This window comes from Sciurus vulgaris (genome assembly GCF_902686455.1).
Source record: "Sciurus vulgaris genome assembly, chromosome: 1".
In the NCBI taxonomy this organism is placed as follows: Eukaryota; Metazoa; Chordata; class Mammalia; order Rodentia; family Sciuridae; genus Sciurus; species Sciurus vulgaris.
The window spans coordinates 54,121,673-54,136,634 of NC_136461.1; the positions used below are offsets into that span (position 1 = coordinate 54,121,673).

At 37.1% G+C, this 14,962-nt stretch overlaps 1 protein-coding gene across 5 annotated transcripts in view; it reads left to right on the forward strand.

The window, feature by feature from the left end:
• Nucleotides 1-14,962, forward strand: part of LEPR (leptin receptor) — a 124,119-nt gene that overhangs the window by 35,024 nt on the left and 74,133 nt on the right. For all 5 annotated transcript variants that reach the window (XM_079129662.1, XM_079129663.1, XM_079129665.1 and 2 more), the window contains one exon: nucleotides 12,599-12,919. In XM_079129662.1, the coding sequence (XP_078985788.1) occupies nucleotides 12,599-12,919 (321 nt within the window). The remainder of the gene's footprint in view (nucleotides 1-12,598; nucleotides 12,920-14,962) is intronic.

Genomic DNA, 14,962 nt, shown 5'->3' on the forward strand with positions numbered 1-14,962 from the left:
CCAACTGAGCTAAATCCCCAGCCCTCTTTTTTCCTTCCATACCTTTTTTTCTTGAGGTAAAGTTGAAGTACAGTAAAATGCACATATTTGAAGTTTGCAATTTGTGCAGTTTTGACATGTATGTAACCAATATAATCAATAGAAAAAGAATTTTCATTACTTTTAAAATTTGAAATCATAGTGTTTCCTGCATGATTTATTACATTAGAAATTGATCACCGTTAAGACATATAGAAAGAACCACAACCACTCATGCCAATTATTTCAGAATTAAATGGTGCACTTATAAATATCTCAGAGGTCAAGGAAGAAAGCACAAGAAAAGTAAATAATAAGTGATTCGAACTAAGTGATAATAAAAGCTTAATATATCAGGATCTCTGAGATGAAACAGTACTCAGATGAACATTTATAACTTAAAGTACTTTTATCCTAAACTAGAATAACAATCAGATTATTTTCAAATTAAGTAGTAGGAAGGAAAACATAAGAGTAGGAACAGAAATATATGAAATAGAGAAGAAGTAATATAGCTAAAATTTGATAAAAATCAAACAAGTCTAATCAAGAAAAAAGCAAGAACATAAAAATTAATATCAATGGACAGGGACCTATCAAAATAACCCTACTAAAAATATATTAAGGTAATATTACAATTGCATGCCCATATATGTGATAGCTTACATAACATGGTCTATATTAGAGAAGGATCCATGTGCTGCTGAGAAGAAAGTGTATTCAATCATTGATGGATGAAATATTCTGTATATGTTTCCTAAATATAAATTATCAATTGTGTTTTTTTATTTCTATAGCTTCTTTATTTAGTTTTTGTTTAGAGGATCTATCCAGTGGTGACAGAGGCATGTTAAAGTTACCCAGTATTATTGTGTTGTGGTCTATTTTTTTCTTGAAATTGAGAAGGGTTTGTTTGATGTGCATAGGTGCTCCATTGTTTGGGGCATAAATATTTATGATTGTTTAGTCTTGTTGATGTATAATGCTCTTCAGTAGTATGAAATGTCCTTATTTGTCCCTTCTGATTAACTTTGGCTTGAAGTCCACTTTATCTGATGTGAGGATAGAAACCCCTGCTTGTTTATGTAATTCATGTGAGTGATATATTTTTTCCCTACCTTTCACTTTCAGTCTGTAGATGCCTTTGCCTATGAGGTGAGTCTCTTGGAGACAGCATATTGTTGGATCTTGTTTTTTTAATCCAATCTGCTGATCTGTGTCTTTTGATTGATGAGTTTAGGTCATTTACATTCAATGTTATTATTGATATATGATTTTTATTTCCTGTCATTTTAAATTTATTTCTGTTTTTTAATTTGAATTAATTCCTCCTTTGATTATTCTTCTAGAGTAGTCTTTCCCTTTGCTCGTTTTCATTTTTATTTTTCATTTCTTCTTTGTGAAATATATTATTGAGTTTGTTTTGTAGTTCAGACTTTCTAGTTGTGAATTCTTTTAACTTTTGTTTATCATGGAAGGGTTTTATTTCTTTTTTTTTTTTTTTTTTTTTTTATTGTAAACAAATGGGATACATGTTGTTTCTCTGTTTGTACATGGCGTAAAGGCATACCATTTGTGTAATCATAAATTTACATAGAGCAATGTTGTTTGATTCATTCTGTTATTTTTTTCCCTTCCCCCCACCCCTCCCACCCCTCTTTACCCTCTATACAGTAGTTCCTTCCTCCATACTTGCCCCCCTCCCTAACCCTAACTCTAACCCTTCCCTCCCCCCCATTATGTGTCAACCTCCACTTATTAGCGATATCATTCGTCCTTTGGCTTTTTGAGATTGGCTTATCTCACTTAGCATGATATTCTCCAATTTCATCCATTTGCCTGCAAATGTCATAATTTTATCATTCTTTATGGCTGAGTAATATTCCATAGTATATATATACCACAGTTTCTTTATCCACTCATCAATTGAAGGGCATCTAGGTTGGTTCCACAGTCTGGCTATTGTGAATTGAGCAGCTATGAACATTGATGTGGCTGTATTTCTGTAGTATGCAGATTTTAAGTCCTTTGGGTATAGGCCAAGGAGTGGGATAGCTGGGTCAAATGGTGGTTCCATTCCAAGTTTTCTAAGGAATCTCCACACTGCTTTCCATAGCGGCTGCACTAATTTGCAGCCCCACCAGCAGTGTATGAGTGTACCTTTCTCCCCACATCCTCGCCAACACCTGTTGTTGCTCGTATTCTTGATAATCGCCATTCTAATTGGGGTGAGATGGAACCTTAGGGTGGTTTTGATTTGCATTTCTCTTATTATTACAGATGTTGAACATTTTTCCATATGTTTGTTGATTGCTTGTAGATCTTCTTCTGTGAAGTGTCTATTCATTTCCTTAGCCCATTTGTTGACTGGACTGTTTGAATTCTTGGAGTAGAGTTTTTTGAGTTCTTTATAGATTCTGGAGATTAGTGCTCTATCTGAAGTATGATTGGCAAAGATATTCTCCCACTCTGTAGGCTCTTTCTTCGCGTTGCTGATAGTTTCCTTTGCTGAGAGAAAGCTTTTTAGTTTGAATCTATCCCAGTGGTTGATTCTAGCTTTTATTTCTTGTGCTATGGGAGTCCTGTTAAGGAAGGTCTGGTCCTAGACCAACAAGATGAAGATTTGGACCTACTTTTTTCTTCTATAATCTGCAGGGTCTCTGGTCTGATTCCGAGGTCCTTAATCCATTTTGAGTTTAGTTTCGTGCATGGTGAGAGATATGGGTTTAGTTTCATTCTGTTGCATATGGATTTCCAATTCTCCCAGCACCATTTGTTGAAGAGGCTATCTTTTCTCCATTGCATATTTTTGGCCCCTTTGTCTAGTATGAGAAAATTGTATTTATTTGGGTTTGTGTCCGTGTCCTCTATTCTGTACCATTGATCTACCTTTCTATTTTGGTACCAATACCATGCCGTTTTTGTTACTATTGCTTTGTAGTAGAGTTGAAGATCTGGTATTGCAATACCCCCTGTTTCACTCTTCCTGCTAAGGATTGCTTTAGCTATTCTGGGTTTCTTATTCTTCCAGATGAATTTCATAATTGCCTGCTCTATTTCTGTGAGGTACGTCATTGGGATTTTAATTGGAATTGCATTGAATTTGTATAGCACTTTAGGTAGTATGGCCATTTTGACAATATTAATTCTTCCTATCCAAGAACATGGAAGATCTTTCCATCTTCTAAGGTGTTCTTTAATTTCTTTCTTTAGTGTTGTATAGTTCTCATTGTAGAGGTCTTTCACCTCTTTTGTGAGATTGATTCCCAAGTATTTTATTTTTTTCGAGGCTATTGTGAATGGGGTAGTTTTCCTAATTTCTCTTTCTGAAGATTCATCACTTATGTATAAAAATGCGTTGGATTTATGGGCATTGATCTTGTAACCTGCTACTTTACTGAATTCACTTATGAGTTCTAAGAGTTTTCTGGTGGAATTTCCAGGTTCCTCTAAATATATAATCATGTCATCAGCGAACAGGGATAGTTTGAGTTCTTCTTTTCCAATTCGTATCCCTTTAATTTCTTTGGTTTGTCTAATTGCTCTGGCCAGAGTCTCAAGAACGATGTTGAATAGAAGTGGTGAAAGAGGGCATCCCTGCCTTGTTCCAGTTTTTAGGGGGAATGCTTTCAGTTTTTCACCATTTAGAATGATATTAGCCATGGGCTTAGCATAAATGGCCTTTACAATATTAAGGAATGTTCCCACTATCCCTATTTTTTCTAGTGTTTTGAGCATGAAGGGGTGCTGTATTTTATCAAATGCTTTTTCTGCATCTATTGAAATAATCATGTGATTCTTGACTTTAAGTCTATTAATATGGTGAATTACGTTTATTGATTTCCTGATGTTGAACCAACCTTGCATCCCTGGGATGAAACCCACTTGATCATGGTGCACTATCTTTTTAATATGTTTTTGTATGCGATTTGCTAAAATTTTGTTGAGAATTTTTGCGTTGATGTTCATTAAGGATATTGGTCTGAAATTTTCTTTCCTTGATGAGTCTCTGTCTGGTTTAGGTATCAGTGTGATATTGGCTTCATAGAATGAGTTTGGGAGGGTTCCCTCCTCTTCTATTTTATGGAATACTTTGAGAAGTATTGGAATGAGCTCTTCCTTAAAGGTTTTGTAGAACTCGGCTGAGAACCCATCTGGTCCCGGACTTTTCTTTGTTGGTAGGCTTTTGATGACTTCTTCTATTTCAGTACTTGAAATTGGTCTATTTAAATTGTTTATGTCCTCCTCATTCAGTTTAGGCAATTCATATGTCTCTAGAAACCTGTTGATGTCTTCGAAATTTTCTATTTTGTTGGAGTATAGATTTTCAAAATAGCTTCTAATTATGTTTTGTATTTCCATCCTGTCTGTAGTGATATTTCCTTGTTCATTCCGAATTTTAGTGATTTGGGTTTTCTCTCGTCTTCTCTTTGTTAGTGTGGCTAAAGGTTTATCAATTTTGTTTATTTTTTTCGAAGAACCAACTATTTATTTTGTCAATTTTTTGTATTGTTTTCTTTTGTTTCAATTTCATTGATTTCAGCTCTGAGTTTAACAATTTCCTGTCTTCTACTACTTTTGGTGCTGTTCTGTTCTTCTTTTTCTAAGGCTTTGAGCTGTAGTGTTAGGTTGTTTATTTGTTGAGTTTTACTTCTTTTATTAAATGCGCTCCATGAAATAAATTTCCCTCTAAGTACTGCTTTCATAGTGTCCCAGAGGTTTTGATATGATGTTTCTTTGTTCTCATTTACCTCTAAGAATTTTTTAATTTCCTTCCTAATATCTTCTGTTATCCATTCATCATATAATAGCATATTGTTTAATCTCCAGATGTTGGAATAGTTTCTGTGTTTTACTCTTTCATTTATTTCTAACTTCAATCCATTATGATCTGATAGAATACATGCTAGTGTCTCTATCTTCTTGTATTTGCTAACATTAGCTTTGTGGCATAATATATGGTCTATTTTAGAGAAGGATCCATGTGCTGCTGAGAAGAAAGTGTATTCACTCTTGGTTGGATGGAATATTCTATAAATGTCCGTTAAGTCTAAATTATTGATTGTGTTGTTGAGATCTATGGTTTCTTTGCTCAATTTTTGTCTGGAAGATCTGTCCAGTGGTGAGAGCGGCGTGTTAAAATCACCTAGTATTATTGTGTTGTGGTCTATTTGGTTTCTGAAATTGAGAAGGATTTGTTTGACATACATAGATGAGCCACTGTTTGGGGCATAGATGTTTATGATTGTTATATCTTGCTGATTTATGCTTCCCTTAAGCAGTATGAAATGACCTTCTTTATCCCTTCTGACTAACTTTGGCTTGAAGTCCACATTATCGGAAATGAGGATGGATACTCCAGCTTTTTTGCTGAGTCCATGTGCATGGTATGTTTTTCCCCATCCTTTCACCTTTAATCTATGGGTATCTTTTTCTATGAGGTGAGTCTCTTGCAGGCAACATATTGTTGGATCTTTCTTTTTAATCCAGTCTGCCAGTCTATGTCTTTTGATTGATGAATTCAGGCCATTAACGTTCAGGGTTATTATAGAGAAATGATTTGGTTTCCCGGTCATTTGGTTCATTTTTAAAATTTTGTTTATTTATTTGTTTGACACAACTTGTTTCCTCCTTTATTTGACAATTCCTTTAGGATAGTTCCTCCCTTTGCTGATTTGCTTGTTTTTCATCTCTTCCTCATGGAATATTTTGTTGAGAATGTTCTGTAATGCTGGCTTTCTTTTTGTAAATTCTTTTAGCTTTTGTTTATCATGGAAGGATTTTATTTCATCGTCAAATTTGAAGGTAAGTTTTGCTGGGTATAAGATTCTTGGTTGGCATCCATTTTCTTTCAGGGCTTGAAAAATGTTGTTCCAGGACCTTCTAGCTTTTAGGGTCTGGATTGAAAAATCTGCTGATATGCGTATTGGTTTCCCCCTGAATGTAATTTGGTTCTTTTCTCTCACAGCCTTTAAAATTCTGTCTTTATTTTGTATGTTAGGTATTTTCATTATAATGTGCCTTGGTGTGGGTCTGTTGTAATTTTGTGTATTTGGAGTCCTGTAGGCCTCTTGAACTTGATTTTCCATTTCATTCTTCAGATTTGGGAAATTTTCTGATATTATTTCATTGAATAGGTTGTTCATTCCTTTGGCTTGTTTCTCTAGGCCTTCCTCAATCCCAATAATTCTTAAATTTGGCCTTTTCATGATATCCCATAGTTCTTGTAGATTCTGCTCATGATTTCTTACCATCTTCTCTGTTTGCTCAGCTTTGTTTTCAAGGTTAAATATTTTGTCTTCAATGTCTGAGGTTCTGTCTTCCAGGTGTTCTATCCTATTGGATATGCTTTCTATGGAGTTCTTAATTTGGTTTATTGTTTCCTTCATGTCAAGGATTTCTGTTTGGTTTTTTTTCAATATCTCTAACTCTTTATTGAAATGATCTTTTGCTTCCTGTATTTGCTCTTTTAACTGTCGATTGGTGCGATCAATCAATGCTTGCATTTGCTCTTTCATCTCATCATTCAATGCTTGCATTTGCTCTTTCATCTCCTCGTTTGCTTCTCTGATCATTTTAATTATGTACATTCTGAACTCCTTTTCTGTCATTTCTTCTGCCATGCTGTCATTGGGTTTTATTGATGTAACATCTAGATTTGTTTGCAGCATTTTCTTTCCTTGTTTTCTCATGTTGTTCAGATATCAGTGGACCGCTGAGATATTGCAGATTTCCTCTGTTGATTTACAATGACCCTGAAGATTTCTATATATATATCCCCTCTTAGCCTTCAGTAGGCTGAAGTCTTGGAGGAGGTTGATAATGCGGTGCTCCACAAGGAAGCTGCCTCTCTAGGAGTGGTGGCCTTCAGGTGGGGTATATTCCCTGCTAGTGGGCAGAGGTGCCTCCACTTGTTGACCTATGGTCATCCAAAGGGGGACCTAGGCTGTGGGCTGAGGCAAGGCCTGTTTGGGCCTGAGCCTCTGGTTTTACCGTCCTTGTGGGAAACCTCACCCAGCAGGGAAGACTCACCCGGTGGGGAGGTCTCGCTGGTCAGTTTCCTCCTAGAGGTTCCCCTCAATTTACAGCTACTGCCTGGGCTGGGCTGCCTTCCTCTGCAAAGTTTCCAGGGGCCCGGCCCTACCTCCTGGGCCTGGGAGCCTCACCCTTCGCAGATGAGTCTCCTTAGGCTGCCCCTCCTCAGAGAATTTGCCCATAGGCCTGGAACCTTCGCTCCGCCCTAAGCCTGTCTCTGTGCGGCTCTTCCACCCAGAAGCCTCCTAGATCCTGGGACCCTGTTCTGCACCTAATCGCCCTGGCTGCGTGGCCCCTCCTCTGAGCAGCCACCTGTGGCCCCGAACAATCGCTCTGAGTCCCAGAGACCCGCCACAGGCCTCTTCCTCCAGACAGCCGCCCAGTATGCCGGTGCGGTCACTAGGAGTCCAAGAAACTCACTTCGTGCCTCCTCCTCCCACCAACCACCCGTAGCCCGGGGCAATCAATCACTCCGAGTCGAAGTGACCCTGCCCGTTCCTCCTCCTTCTCCAGATAACCCCCCGGGTGTTCAGGAGCAGTCCCTCTGAGTGGCTCTGAATCCACGTGACCCGCTGCACGGGTCCTCTGGGCAACCGCCCGGAGCTCTGGTGTGGTCCCTCAAGACCAAGCGTCCCACCACGCTTCTCCTCCAGGCAGCCCCCCTGTGTTCAGGAGCTGTCACTTTAAGACCAAATAACTCACCACTCGCCTTCTCCTCTGAGCAGCCGCCTGGAGCGCTAATGCAGTCACTGCGAGTCCAAAGGACCCGCCGCGCTCCTTCTCCTCCTTCTCCTACTCCTCCGGGCAGGCCCCGGGGTTCAGAAGTGGTCAGGGTCCAACAGCTCGCCACGCAGCCCCTTCTCTGGCAACCGCCTGTAGTTCCCGTATAGTCACCCGAATCCAAGCGGCTGCTCCTCTTCCTCCTTGTCCTCAGGGCAGGTCCCGGGGTTCAGAAGCGTCGTTCTGATTCCAAACAGCTCGCCGCGCGGCTTCTCCTCTGGCAACCGCCTGTAGCTCTGGCGCAGTCTCTCGGAATCCAAGTGGCCACGCTCCTCTCCTCCTCCTCAGGGCAGGCCCCGGTGTCCTGAGTCCACACAGTTCTCCCCGCCACTCCTCCCCCGGGCAGCCGCCGGAGCCCCAGTGGCTGCTCCGAGTCCCAGCGCTGTGCCGAGCTGCCTCCTCTATGGCGCTCCAGCAGGGGGAGGGGCGTCTCGCCGGCAGTTCTACTTCACAAAGTTTCCTGCGTTCCGGGACCCCCGTCCCATCCGGGATGCCCCCCCAGGGGGTGAGAGTCACCCGGCTACTTTGAGTTGGTCCCAAGCGTCTCAATATCTCCTCTCTTGAATCCTGAGTTCTGGAGCAACACGTAATGCAGCCACCCTCTAGGCCGCCATCTTGAAAACCCCGGAAGGGTTTTATTTCATCGTCAATTCTGAAGCTTTATTTTGCTGGGTATAGGATTCTTGGCTGGTATTCATTTTCTTTCAGAGCTTGATATATATTGTTTTAAGACCTCCTAGTTTTGAGGATCTGGGTTGAGAAATCAGCTGAGATCTGGATCATTTTTCCCTTTAAACATGAATTGTCATTTTTCTCTGGCAGCCTTTAAAATTCTATCCTTATTCTGTATATTAGGCAATTTTATAATTTAAAAAATGTACCTTGGTGTGGGTCTGTTGTAATTTTGTATATTTGGGATCCTGTAAGCCTCCTGTGTTTGATTTTCCATATTATTCTTTAGGTTTGGGAATTTTTCTGATATTATTTTATTGAAATGATTGTGCATTTCTTTCATTTATATCTCTGAGCCTTCATCTATCCCAATAAATCTTAAATCTAGTCTTTTCAGGTTACCCCATATTTCTTGGAAGCGCTGTTCATTGTTTGTTAACATCTTTTCTCTGTGGTCAACTTTATTTTCAAGATTATATATTTTGTCTTCATTGCTTGAAACTCTGTCCTGGTTTTTAAAATTATTGGTTTTTAAAATTATTATTTTAATATTTCTGTTTTTCTAATTCTGGTCCCTTATTTTCTTCCCTTCTTTGAATTGTTTCTCTGTATTTTTTGAAGTTTGTTGAGCTTCTTTAAAAAAGTTATTTTGAATTCTTTGTCAAGCAGTTCGTGAATCTTCATTTGTTTGTGATGGGTCACTGGTACTTGTATTTTTTCCATTTGAGGCTGGCATGTTTTCCTGCTGGTTCCTTTATCCTTGTGGTTATGTATCATTGTTTGAAGTAAATACTTATTCTAGTCTTTTCAGACTGGTTTTGTCCAGGAAAACTCTTCAGCAGTAAACCTGTGCAGAGATTCTGGGTAGGTCATCTGCTGTGGTCCCTATGCCTGTGCTTGCTGGAGCTGTGGAAGCACCACAGGCTGTCCTAAACCCAGGACTTCTGCAGCACACGGTGCCAAGTGAGAATGTCTTGGCTACCCAGGCTGGCACATTACGGGGGTACACTTACAGCATCTGGCTGCTGAGGCTATCACAGTGCTGTGTGTACCCGAAGTCTTGCCCACTGAGGCTTCCTTGTTTCTGAGGTTCATCTGAAACCTAAGTTTTCTGCACTGGGTCAACAGCCATCTGATTCTGAGATCAGATGCATTTTGCAAGGGTTATGGGTTCCTGTCTTGCACTGGGGGATCAGGTCAGAAGGCTCACCTTGTAGGTACCAGTAAGGTTTAGGGGCCATTGGTGTCTGGGTATTTTCATGCATGGGTAGTTGTTTTAATTGATCTTTCTTTAGGGGATGATCCCTGGAGAGCCCTCTTCTGTCTTCTTCTCCACCTTTTCGAATTGCTGGTAACTTTTCAACAAATGTTCAATACTTCTCATTACATTCTGATTGTTAAAAATCTGAGTTATCTAATTTAGTTCAGGTTTCAAAGTTTTGAAATTAAAGTCAGGTTATCTTTAATGGAATTTATTCTATCTGGCAACTATTACCTTTGTGTCAATTAGTTCTGAGCATCTCTTTTGTTCCTCCAATCTAAAAGTGCTCCTGTAAGCTTCCCTACAAGTCCTCCTCGTCCATGTTGTTCTTTCTCATTGCAACCATCTGCAGCCTTCCAGAAAGTACCCAGAATAGCTCCAATGTTACAGATTTCCAAAAACCTATGTTACTGGGACTGTCAAAGAGAAATAATTAATTATCATTTATATTCTTCATCTAATTTTATATAATTATATAATTTTATATATTATGTATATAACATATTTAATATAATTTTATATATCATATATTTAAGAGAATTATTAATTTTGTATATTTTTTCTAATTCTGGATTTTGAAAGACTTGTTTGATTCTTACATATCAGAAGAGATTCATGCTGTTATTTGACAGCATATGCATTTTGGAGAAAAATTCTGGATATCTTGCTTTTCAGAGTTCATTCTGAGGGAAAGAAATATTTGCAAAGGAAGCATGTAAACAAAATAGGCTCATCTTTTAATTAAACCAATTCAATTGTTGCTGTGCTTGTGAATTTTATTTATTTCAATATTTGAGTCTTTTAGGCTATTTCAGTTCAGTTCACTGAATCTTTCATGTGTAATTAGAAAGTAAAATGCTTTTAGTTAGTAGTATGACATATCATGTTTTTTAAAGAAAAACAAAAGATCCCCACAAAAAACAAATATTACATTTTTTAAATAAAAATATTCTGTTTTCATAAAGATCTGTTTTCAGAAATATATTACAAAGGTCAGAGTTCAGAGAAGCTCAGTTACAGTGAGCATTTTCTTTTGGTGGTGTTAATGATACCTACTTATCATCAGTGTGGGGACCATAACATTAGTCAAGTTAACAATTTTTGACTTAATTTTTACATCAATACATATTTATAATACTTTATATTTAGAGAAGGTTTAGAAACTAACTTAGTAAGTCAATGCCTGTATATTATTTGAATATTGCTTTTGTATTTAAAATATAGTCTGTGAACTAATTTTAAAGATTTCTGGTTCATACATTTTTAATAGGTCTTATTTTTAAAATGTTTTAGGCTCATAGCCAGATTGAGAGGAAAGTACAGAGATCTCCTGTATACTTGCTGCCTCCACACATTTATAGCTGCCCCCATTAGCAACATCCCTCCCCTAAATGGTATGTTTGCTGTAACTGATGAACTTTGGTGCTTTGTCACCCCCAAAGTCTGTAGTTTGTATTAGGGTTCATTCTTGTACATTCTGTGGCTTTCACCAAGTCTAATGACATTTGCCCACTGTTACAGGGTCATGTAGAATAGTTCATGCCCTGTTCGTCCTCTGTATTGTTTATTCAACCCTGTCTCCCCCAACTCCTGGTAACCACTGGTCCTTTTAATGTCTTCATATTTCTGCCTTTTCCAGAATATCACAGAATTGAGAATCATACAATATGCCTCCTTTTTCATAAGAGCTGCTTTTTCTTAGTAATATGCATTTAAGTTTCCTCCATGTGTTTTCATAGCTTGATAACTCATTTCTTTTTAGAACTGAATAATATTCCTTTGTCTGAATGTACCACAGTTTATCCACTCACCTACTGGAGAACATCTTGGTTTCTTCTATTTTCGTACATTTTTACATTTACCATATTTCTTCAAATTCCATTCTCATTCCATTTTAAATCCATACAGAATTCTCAGAATTTGCATTCTGCATGAGTGTGTATGTGTGTGTGTGTATCTATCTATCTATCTATCTATCTATCTATCTATCTATCTATCTATCTATAGATAGATAGATATACACAAAATTATGTATGTGGCAACAAAATTGTTGGATTATTTGAGTAATTTGTAAAACAAACAAATGAACAAAACCCTCTCCTAGAATTATACAGTTAATAATTATTTTATTTTCAAACAATTACTTACTTAAAGATAAATTTAACTTTTGAGTATCTTTTGGTACAAGGCTATATAAATGTTCCTAATCTTTATATTTAAAAAATGATAATTAGCAGTTGAAATTTTCTGGAAGAAATCTGTTGCTGTGTATCACTTCTTGGAGAGTACATTAGGGCATGCATGTCTTATATGATATCTTACATCTGAAGATCCTGGTCAGAATTTGTCCACCTGTCCTCATGTCAGGGCAAACTCTTTTCAAAAGCGCTCAGTAAAAACAGTGTTAATGTCTTGGTTTTACTCTTCACTAAATGCTAAAAGAATGCCTTCATGTTTGTTTATATAATTGCACATCCAGTTAGTTCTCATTTCTGCAAGATGGTAATAGAATAATTTTATTACAGAGAAGAAAAATAATGTATAGTTAATTTCCATTCATTAAAATATAAATATGTTAGATTAATGAGGAAAAATGGTGTGTGAACTTTCAAAAAGAGCTGACAGAATGTGGGAGTTGTGTGAATAAATAAGTGAACAATCTTGAATTTAACACATTGTACTGTGGAAGCACAGAACTGGTCATTAGCTATTGACTGAGCACTTTGAAAGTTGAATAATTATTACTGGGTGCTACATGGTTTCAGGTACTTTCGACTCATGTTTTAGTCAAATGATTACTTGCTCTCTGTGTGTCTTTTTAATGTCCTACAGAATTTCTTTATGTGATAACTGCATTTAACTTGGCATATCCAATCACTCCCTGGAGATTTAAATTGTCTTGCATGCCAGCAAACGCAACTGAGATTTTGTCTGCTGGGATCTCAAAGAACGCTTCACGTTTGGATGGACATTATGAGGCAGTTGTTGAAGCTAAGTTTAATTCAAGTAGTGCCTACCTTCCTAACTTATCCCAAACAAATTTCCACTGTTGTTTTTGGAGTGAACAAGAAAAGAACTGCTCTGGACCTGAGGACAGCACTGACGGGAGCACATTTGTTTCAGCAGTAAATTCCTTAGTTTTTCAACATCTAGGTGCGTATTTTAATTTTCCAGGCATTAACTATTAGCTTTTCACTCTGTCACACCGGGTTTTCACTCTGTCACACCATGTTTTAATTCTCTAGCAACTGTAGGAAACAGATATCTTATGGATGTCATTCTTAACATATATTATTGCTTTTGTATTACTAATAAAATTAGGATTTACCATGTGACCAAATATTTATGCCCCAAATTATTTTATATCCTATGAAAATGCAATAAGAGAACTCTTTTTACCTTTAAGTACATTCCTTGTAGTCTTCGAAGTTTGCTTTGAAATAGAAACATCACTTTATCTTTGTTAGATAAAATATCAAATTATTAATAACTTTTGACTTAGTTAAATTTTTAAATAGTCTACAAATACTAATGATTTGTTCAGGCAAGGAATCTCTCTGAAACCATATACATTTTTTTTTCCATATACATTTTAAATCAAGGGGTTTTGTTGTTTTAAGTATAATGCATATTAAATATAGGTAGTCTAGTTAATTCTGCCTCTGAAAATGTAAACAACAAAACTGTTTCCAGGTCTTCTGGAAAAGCTAAATAGACCTGAGTTAATTGATTCAACCATATGAAGAGACTTTTTAAAAATCTAAGTGTAAAGCATAATATTTCCATGTGAGCTTAATCAGGATTTCCCAATTGATACTATTGCCATTTTGGTGCATTAGGGCATGCATGTCTTATATGAGGTTGTCTATCTGGAGGATCTTGGGTACAGTTTGTCCAGCTGTTCTCAAGTAAGGGTAAACCCTTTGCAAAAAGTGCTCAGTAAAAACAGTCTTAACATTTTGGTTTTACTCTTGTTTTGGGGGGCTAACATGTACGTTGTGGGATGCTGTACACTGTGAGATAAGCAATAGCCCTGGACTTTACCCATTAGATGCCCTGTGGTGTTCTCTTCCCAATTGGAATGAAAAAAAGTCTCTAGGAATTCCCAGATATGCCCTGAAATACAAAATCACCCCTGGTTCATCATCATTGATAGATATAAAGAAGTACTCCAGTATGTTGAAATCAGTTTAGGAATAATGATGAAGCATACATATGTAGTAAGATCAAATTAAAAAAAAATAAGATAATACCAATAACTCCCTGTGTCTCCAATTTGGTTCATAGCCATTAATTTCATTTTAAATGAGATACCTTTTAAAATGTGTAAGGAAACAGCCAATTCAGTCGTTATTAAATATTCCAAGAGTGAACTGAAGAAGCCAGGTCCCAATGATGAGTCTTGAAATGATTAAAAAAAAAGTTAGCACTTTCTTTAATTATGAAGGGTAATGATTATTATTTTAATTTTATATTAAATGTGAAGGCTAATAACTAGTTACTTTTAAGTGAGTTTAAATTTTCATAACTAAAATTGCTAGGTTAAATAGTGATTCCTGAGGATTTCTGTTTATTCTTGCAAGTAGGCTGCTTCTTTCATAAGAGCAACAGTGTTACAAGGTCCTTAGTAGCTGGAAATCCTTATTTGAGGAAATGTGTTAATGGTGTCTTAAGTTAGTATTGTCCTAAGTTAGTTATGATTTTCAACAGTTGCTATTCCTGCCTTATAAATTATGAATCATGCATAGTTTATCTTCATTCTTATCAGGTGAGTGTTTCAATGTGTAGTGGAAATGTACTTTTATTAGTTGTATTTGGGCCTATGATATCACAGTAACAAAAATTTAAGACATGGATTCAGATATGAGTCACTGTGCCTTTATTTGCTAAAACAGGCATATAAATATCTCTCTGGATTTGCTTATTCATTGATATTTGTTCTTTTTTCTCTTGAAAAGTGAGAATGAACTGAATTAGGTGAAGTTTGAGGTCTTTTGTTTGACTTAAGTGATTTGGGATTAAAGACAAGTTTGAGAAGAAACATTTGAATTTAATTCTTTTACTTTATAAAGAAGGAAACTGAGGGTCATAGGTACTAAGTGACTTGGGCAAGCATACCACTAGTTAGAGCTTGTCTTTTTCTCACAGAATGGGCAATAGAAGTTGCATCAGAACATGAGTAAATTCAATTTAGCT